At 41.9% G+C, this 8,690-nt stretch overlaps 1 protein-coding gene across 1 annotated transcript; it reads left to right on the plus strand.

Moving 5' to 3' along the window:
• The first annotated feature begins 2,742 nt into the window (after nt 1-2,742).
• On the plus strand, nt 2,743-8,610 carry LOC139419693 (syntaxin-3-like). The gene is made up of 10 exons (XM_071169677.1): nt 2,743-3,038; nt 3,668-3,742; nt 3,824-3,923; nt 4,107-4,181; nt 4,415-4,485; nt 4,653-4,761; nt 5,255-5,328; nt 5,931-6,065; nt 6,185-6,295; nt 6,852-8,610. The coding sequence occupies exons 1-10, from the start codon at nt 3,009-3,011 to the stop codon at nt 6,927-6,929; spliced, it is 858 nt and encodes a 285-aa protein (XP_071025778.1). The 5' UTR covers nt 2,743-3,008; the 3' UTR covers nt 6,930-8,610.
• Nucleotides 8,611-8,690: the final 80 nt, after the last annotated feature.

Genomic DNA, 8,690 nt, shown 5'->3' on the forward strand with positions numbered 1-8,690 from the left:
TTATCGGGTGTTTGTGTGTAGGCCAGTGACACAATCTCAATTTAAATCCATTTTAAATTCAGGCTGTAACACAACAAAATGGGTAAAAAGTCAAGGGATGTGAATACTTTCTGAAGGCACTGTAGGTATTTTTCTCCACATGTGTTCTATAATGAAAAGTTGTCTTGACAAGTTGTTCTCTTCAGAAACAACCAGCAGACAGGATATTGGTACCCTTGCACCTTTCTTAAATAATTCATAATTCTGACAAAAAAAAATTGAAATTGAAAATAACTTGTTTGAATTTCCACATTGCAGAACCAAATACAATTTTAGAAAATATAACTATTGACAAAATGATTAGCACCCAGTACTAGTACTTGGTTGCACAGCATTTGGTCAGCCTAACTGCCGCTAATTGCAGCCCTCAATGAGCTTGCTGTACTTTTCTACTGGCAACTTTGCCCATTCTTCAGCTGTAAATTGCTCCCAATTCTTCAATGTTTGATGGCTGCCTTTGACCAACTGCTGTTTTCAGATCTCGCCTTAGGTTTTTGACGGGACTCAGATCTGGACTCTTTGCCAGTGTTTCTTCTTGAACCATTCCTGGGTGCTTCTTTATGTGTTCTTGAGGTTGTTGTCCTGCTGGATACCTTCGACAGAGACCTCGTTTTTGGAATCTGGGTTGAACACTGCACTCCAAAACTCCTTGATAATCTGCTGATTTCATGATGCCTTGCACATGTTCAAGGCCCCCAGTACCAGAGGCAGCAAAGCAGCCCCACAGTATTATCAAAAAACTCTTGCATGATTGGTTGTAGGGAGGGTGTTATTTTCTTTGAATGCCTAATTTGGTCATACATCACTGTAGGTCTACTTGGAATTTCGTTTTTTCAACTGGAGAAGTTATAAAAAAGACTGGAGTGAAGGGTGACATAGTGTCAAGACAAACCCGAGGGTTTGCAACCTTTTATGTGTAAGAGGTTGAGACATCCGAGAAGAGTTAATACATGGGAGATTAGGATGGAGGTATGGAATAGGTATACAAGGAGGCAGAGCTGAGTGAAAGAGAGCATCTGAGGCAAGGAGAAGAAGCAAGAATAGAGGAAAAAAGCGGTGACATTTACACACACCAGGGTAAAACCCAAAGGTTTGGTTTTGTAATGAGAAAATGCACCTCTTTTCCAACGTTATTCCACCTCTTTCTGTTTGCTTTCTCGTTTGTCTCTGCATTCTCTGTATTTTACATTGTGTGCCGGTCGCGTGACCCCACAGATTGTAACTCCCAGTCTCCTATTTTCCCAACAGCTGAAGAGAAGTGAAGATCCCATGATGCTACTTGGGCCGTCTGCTATGGTGCTCAATGGCCTAAACTCCACAGGTACAGTAGCCTGCCCTCATCTTAACACCACAGTGACTGATGTAGATTCTCTCAACTGAAGATATCTCTCTCTCTCTCTCTCTCTCTCTCTGTTGTTTTGATTTGACATTTTAGTCATTTAGCAGATGCTCTTATCCTGAGCGACTTACAGGAGTAATTAGGGCTAAGTCCCTTGTTCAAGGGCAGATTTGGGATTTGAACCTACGCTCTTAACAGCTAGGCTACCAGCTGCACCAAATCCAGTGGGCTGATGTATTCAGAATTGGGTTAACTATTGTGGAAAAGGGAATGGGAGGTTTTTGATTTAAAGTATGACAGATCTCACAAGTTTTGTATTATCCAGCTCAGTGGCCATGTGGTTAGAGTGACTGTCCTGAGCTTGATCCCAGGTCGAGTCATACCAAAAGGGGCCAGATTCCTCTCTGCTTGTCACTCGGCATTAAAGAAAATGATTGGGAGTAAGGCCCTGTGATAGACTAGTGTCCAGTGGGTGTACTTGTATTGAACTCTTCATCAAAAGCCTCACGCTACAGTAGATATGCTCATGCCGTTCTGGCTTGGACAAGGCTACTTATATGGCTCAATACTCTCTAAAAGGCATTAATAATGGATAAAACTCACTTTTTTCATTTTTATCTCTCAATGGAATGATAAGCAGTGCAACCAAACCAATGACTTTCTGTGTGCCTTCAAACCTGACGAAAGAGAGGAAATGAATGAAGGAGTAGAAGAAGAGGGGGTGGTGGAAAAGGGGAGTGAGAGGTTTATCATTTAGAGTAGATGACAGATGAGCAGTCAAGTGAGCCCAAAGTAAGATTTAACGAAGCAACTGATAGTGTTAGAAACTTCTAGACACATTGCATTTGAGAATACTATCTAGACCTATTGTCAGAAAACAGTGTGACCTAATGTATTTTCAGGAGGAATGGTGTCGATAAAAAATGCTGCTTAACGTGTTTGTACTATGAAACATTATGCATTTTTTTTTTATTAGCAAATAAAAAAAGGAATACAAAAAATATCTTCATAAATCAATAATCATTGCATCACTTTATTTTGCTGACCTGGCCTTATTTAGCTATATTTAGAAAGCAGATGGGGGTCAAGAAATAACAATTCAAATACAGCCTCTTCTTATTTATAGATGGACAACCCACTGGGTTGACTTTACAGATTTAGAATTGAACCTATTACCTTTCCATTCGGTGCCCTGTTTGGGTAGTGTGCCCAAAACAGAGATCGTGCGTGATATTTACTTTGCATGCGTTTTTACGCATGCCATTGATCAGAGAGAGAGAGAGAGAGAGAGATTAATCGCCCTCTGCACAACTGTTGCTCTAATCCTCCTTGAGAGGATAGGCTTAGTAAAACTACAGGTTGGAGACGCTGCTGCAGCCATATTGAACTGACATTTTGTAAAAAAAGATAGTTCTTTTTTAATTTGATGACCATATTCTAATGAGCATTTACCCTACTAAATATTTTTACAATTAACTTTGAAACTTATTTTCGGGCAGGTCACTGGATGAATCAGTAGGCTAATAAATTGTAATTTTCTAATTTGGTAACCTTTTAATTAGTGGTTGTAGATTAGAATAACGCTTTTTGATAGTTTAGAGATTGTGACAGTGACAACACAGTTTTGAAGATGAAAGACCGATTGGAACAGTTGAAGGCGGTAAGCTACGTCTTTTTATACACTTGTTCATGTTTTCATAGACTTGCTTGCTATTAGCTTAACATATAACCGTTGCCAATCATATATAATTATATAATAGGGATGGGGGGGACGTATCATATTTACTCGTTTGTTTTTGCGCACTAGATGCGGTTGGTCCGGATGAGCGGTTTGGCTATAACGTTAGACCAACTGTTTGATCCCATTTTCAGGCCTAGAAAAGCGGAAATAGCCTAGTTGAACATTGGGCTAATTAACATTGGAGCATTAATTTAATCTAGGAAGTAGGTAGGCCTAATTGGGGTGTGATGATATTCAGGCTGTACACTTGTTTATTGGTGGTGCGTTACAAATGGAGTGGGGTGGATACAGAAAGGGGATCAGAAGGGTTGATTAAGGAAGGATTGTTTTCTAATTTCCTGCACTTCTTCCAATGTCTCAATGTCATCGATGTAGGCTATTCATTGTAGCTTGTATGCGCTGCAATCCTTATTGTGTCTGGTTAAAAAAAATACTTTATAGTGGCGTCAAAACACTGATGTAAGAACCGCTAAAAAGCCTGTGAGTGTGATTTATCTCACCACAAACACACTACCACAGCAACTCTGTCTGTCTGTGTGTCGGAACAGAAAAGTGATGTGGCTGCGGATGATGTGGAGATTCCAGTGGAGAACCAAGCCTTTATGGATGACTTCTTCGCCCAGGTATTTCTGACCATACTCCTGATGTTTGTGTGCACGTGTGTGTGTTCACCAGTGTGTCATCATTGCCTGTCTCGGTCTCAGATTGAGGAGATTCGCAGCAGCATCGACAAGATAGATGAGAGTGTGGCGCAAGCAAAGAAGCTGTACTCGACCATCCTCTCCGCCCCTACGCCAGAGCAGAGTAAACATCATCATTCAATCCCACTCTCTCTCTGCCCCCTCTCTCTCTCTCTCTCTCTCTCTCTCACTCTTTGTTATCTCGCCCACTTTCTTTCCATTCCATATTGTTCATCTTTGTGGCTTGTTGATACTTCTATGTTACAATCGCTCTTTTTTTCTCTCTCTCTTTCTCTGTGCTCACCAGAGACGCAGGATGATTTGGAGGCAGTCACCAACGACATCAAGAAAGCAGCCGGCACCGCTCGCAACAAACTAAAGAGTCAGTCCTTCTTGACCCTTTAAATAGTAGACGCACCATATATTACCCCACCGTCTTTCTGACGACCAACCGTTTTCTGACGACCAGCACGACAGTCATCAAATTGTATAAACGTAGTTTTCCTGTCAAGATAAAGTGTTTTTGAACGCCGTGGACTCCGATGCCATAGTCATTTTGTGTTGTTGTCGGTGGCCGTAGTCACGGTAACGGTTGCATGTTCCTGTCCCTGGCAGGTATTGAGAAGCAACTTGAGACAAACACAGAGGAACGGTCGTCAGCAGACACGAGGATCCGGAAGTCCCAGGTAACCCTTAAAAAACAAACTAACCTCAACCGTACCCTTAACTCTATCGGTTTGCGTGTCAATCATGTCCCTGTCATTTTTCTTGTTGGAGACTGGGGTTGGAGACTCGGGTTCCATCCCCACTAGTTACCATAACAACCTCTGTACCCACCTCCACCTTTTCCCAGCATGCCATCCTGGCCAAGAAGTTTGTGGAGGTGATGACCAAGTACAACGAGGCTCAGACAGATTTTAGAGACAAGAGCAAAGGCCGCATTGCCCGGCAGCTGGAGATCAGTGAGTCTGACGTCTAGGAACCTTCATAACCATGTGATAACCAAGTCATAACCAGTAGTAGAGACACGATACCTGGTATATCTAGGGCCAGGGTTTTTTGTTCCTGGACAAGTCAATTGTCAGGATAAAAATCCAGGCCCAAAGTTACATTAAATTGTAAACGGGAGTGCATGTTTCAGCCTACCACAGACAGACTCAAACCAATACAATGCTCTTTACCAGTTCAAATACTTGGAAAATCCTTTCCCAATATTTTGAGTGTTTGCTTGAATCTGCCTGGAGTTGGGCAGGGTTGCAGTTTTGTCACTTTTGTTTTCTGGTTTATTAAGCCAGGCAAGCTCAGACAGACACAGATAAAGTATTTGAAACCCAGATCTGCTGTTAATGGCGTGTATTAGTATATTCTATGCCAGGATTGTTATAGGTTATTAACTTGTTATTAAGCCTTTCATACATGTTATTAACCCCTTTCTGTGAACTCTCCACTCCACAGCGGGAAAAACAACAACCGACGAGGAGCTGGAGGAGATGTTGGAAGGAGGGAACGCAGCCGTCTTCACCGCAGGGGTAATTCTGTGTGTGTTTGTGCGTTTGTGTTCATGTGTACAAGTGAGAATGTGTGTGTGTGTGTGTTCAAGCGAAAATGCTTGTGAGTGTGTATGTTAAACCATTGTGTATATCCTCTCCTAGTGTGGGTGTTAAACCGTTGTGTATATCCTCTCCTAGTGTGGGTGTTAAACCGTTGTGTATATCCTCTCCAGGTGTGGGTGTTAAACCGTTGTGTATATCCTCTCCAGGTGTGGGTGTTAAACCGTTGTGTATATCCTCTCCTAGTGTGGGTGTTAAACCGTTGTGTATATCCTCTCCTAGTGTGGGTGTTAAACCGTTGTGTATATCCTCTCCTAGTGTGGGTGTTAAACCTTTGTGTATATCCTCTCCTAGTGTGGGTGTTAAACGTTGTGTATATCCTCTCCTAGTGTGGGTGTTAAACCTTTGTGAATATCCTCTCCTAGTGTGGGTGTGAAACCTTTGTGTATATCCTCTCCTAGTGTGGGTGTTAAACCTTTGTGAATATCCTCTCCTAGTGTGGGTGTGAAACCTTTGTGTATATCCTCTCCTATGTGTGGGTGTTAAACCGTTGTGTATATCTTCTCGTATGTGTTTTGTAGATCATGGAGTCGGGTATATCGAAGCAGGCGTTGAATGAGATCGAAGCGCGGCATAAAGATATTGTGAGGCTGGAGAGCAGCATCAAAGAGCTTCATGACATGTTTGTGGACATTGCTATGCTGGTGGAGAACCAGGTAACCCTTCACTCCTTTGAGTGTGCATCCCAAATGGCACCCTATTCCCTACGTAGTGCACTGCTTTTGACCGCTGTTTGTGTGTGCCTCTCCCAACACTCCGCCCACTCCCTTCAAAGGGCGGTATGATTGACAAGATTGAGAGCAACATGGACCAATCGGTGGGCTTCGTAGAGCGGGCTGTTGCCGACACCAAGAAAGCAGCCAAATTTCAGCAGGAGGCCCGTAGGGTGAGTGGGGCTGAAACCATAGAATTAGAATGAGTAGAATGGCCATCCACATTCAGGTCAATGATGCCATAATAGGTCATTCTATTTATATGGCTGCAATGTTTATAGGTCCACTTCAGTCCGGACCCTAGACCTATTATCTATCACCTTGGTCCATACAGGAGAAGGGATACATTGGCTTCGTCACAAATGGCACCCTGTTACCCTGAAAGTACTGAACTGTACAGGGAAAAGGGTGCCATTTGGGACATACCCTAAATATACTGTCTTGCTACAGGGGGTTCAGCATTCTCACTGATGCAAAGAGTCTCTTAAAAGCTTCAGAACTTGCAATGGCACATTGAGTCTCTAAATATTTATTGTGGGTTATGATTTCTCTCTGTGGTCAGGTCAATCTTCCCTTTTGCTTTTCTGAGTTTTTTCTTGTTCTCTTTCTTCTCTCCCTTCCCTTCATTGTTTCTTTATATTTATTCCTCCTCTTCCTCCTCCGTGTTCTCTTGCTCTCTCGCATCCTCTGTCTTTCTTTGCCTCTTTCTTTCCTTCTTCTGCCCTTTAGAAGCAGATGATGATCATGTGCTGCTGTGTCATTCTCTGTGTCATCGGAGGGTCCTTCCTCTACAGCTTTATCAAATAGGAAATATCGTCTGGGGGAAAACTTGTTGTGAAACTGAGAGGTGTTCAAAACTCCAAACTTTTTAAATCATGTATTGATCCAGAAGGATGTTACCCTGGTCACAGACCTCTTTGTACTCTTGCAAACGCCATTCCTGTCCCTGTCAAGTTTGATCAGGGCCTGGATTTATAAAGCCTTTCAGAGTATGAGTACAGATCTGGGATCAGTTGAACCTTTTAGATCACAATGAATAAGATTACATGGACAGGCGGGGCAGGATCCTAGATGAGCACTCCTACTCTGAGATGCTTTATGAATACGGAACCAGATTAGATAACGTTAGATCCAGGTTATTCTTAGGCTGTGTCCCACATGGCACCCTATTCCCCTTGTAGTATATAGGAAATAGGGTGCCATTTGGGATGTAGACTTAGGCTGTATTATTGTCCTCTTAACGTGATAATCACTTATGACTCTGGCCTCAGGGGACGTTGAAGAGGAGTGTCCCAGATTACCCCCAGTTTAACCTGGGTGGATGGATCAACAGTGGTCACTCTGTCAAGAGATGCATACAGTGCTACTCAGAGGAGACACACTTCAGTCTTGCTTAAGGCCTTCCACCCTTTCGTCTTCTCTCTCTCTCTTTCCTTTCGTCTCTTTCTCTGTCTTTCTCTCTCTCTCACACACACACACACTCTCTCTCTCCCTCTTTTCCCCTCTCTCTCTCTCGTTCCTCTTTTCAGGCATGCTTCTACCCACAGCTGCTTTTCCCACTTCAAGGATTTGTGTCAATTAGCTTTGGTAGTGTGGCTCCTTAATAATCTAAGCCAAGACAGGTCAACGATAACACTGTGTAATCATGTCAAGTAACCTAAAGATATTGGTAAATAAATGTATATGATAAAACGATGATTCACTGCCCTATTGTCAGCTAGTAATCAAAATGACCCCAAAATGGCACGTTTTTATGTTATTATTGTGTGTTGAAGTTACTGCTTAATATTGCACTCATGTCATTTTTATCCTACATGTGTGTCAATGCATGTACCACCAGGGATCATGCCTGTGTCATAAAACTGTCACCTGCACTCTCTCTACAAATGATGTGTATAAACCCTGTATTGAAGCCAACGTGCAGCCATCTTGGTAATCCTCCTCAATGGTTAAAAGATTTTGGAAGCTATAGAAATGCATTTGTTAATGTCTACATTCGTTTTGACACGTTTATTCTATTAGACGCTTTAATGCATACTTTTAAATTCTATTATGTGGCCTAAACACTTTTTTTTTAAATGGGGAGAGTACTAACGTTACTGTCCCCACTACAAAAAAAATACTTAAATAATATGTAATTTTGTCTTTGAAATACTATGGAGGACTACTCCTTCTAGGGAGTGCCAATATGGCCACGGTGGCCAATACATAGCATCAGCAGTCCAGGGTTTACTTATATAAGCCATTGCTCTCTACCCCCTCTAATAATAGATAGGATAGTATTTTTGTTGTGATGCAAGCAAGCAGTATCAAGTGAATAGCCAATATGTCTGTGTCTGTTTGTGTCTTCAGTCACATACATTTGTAGTGATTTTGTAGGCATTTATATGGAAAATGTTATCTGAACAAAATGTAAGGTCAGGTTTCAGTTTTTTGTAGCTTTTCCCGTCTGTTGACAAATAATACAAATAAAAAAGAATCGCCATTTGCCAAGTGTTTTTATTTGTAAGTTTTCATTATTCAACTACTTTAAACTGTTTTGAAAAATAGGAATACAACAAAACGAAT

The sequence above is a fragment of the Oncorhynchus clarkii genome, chromosome 10, assembly GCF_045791955.1.
Source record: "Oncorhynchus clarkii lewisi isolate Uvic-CL-2024 chromosome 10, UVic_Ocla_1.0, whole genome shotgun sequence".
NCBI classification, from domain to species: domain Eukaryota; kingdom Metazoa; phylum Chordata; class Actinopteri; order Salmoniformes; family Salmonidae; genus Oncorhynchus; species Oncorhynchus clarkii.

What these genes read in the sequence shown, in the direction of transcription:
- LOC139419693 (XM_071169677.1), top strand. Translation starts at nt 3,009, where the DNA reads ATGAAAGACCGATTGGAACAGTTGAAGGCG. An exon ending in GATTGGAACAGTTGAAGGCG is followed by an intron (nt 3,039 to 3,667) that starts GTAAGCTACGTC and finishes GTGTCGGAACAG; the next exon opens with AAAAGTGATGTGGCTGCGGA. An exon ending in TGCCCGGCAGCTGGAGATCA is followed by an intron (nt 4,762 to 5,254) that starts GTGAGTCTGACG and finishes TCCACTCCACAG; the next exon opens with CGGGAAAAACAACAACCGAC.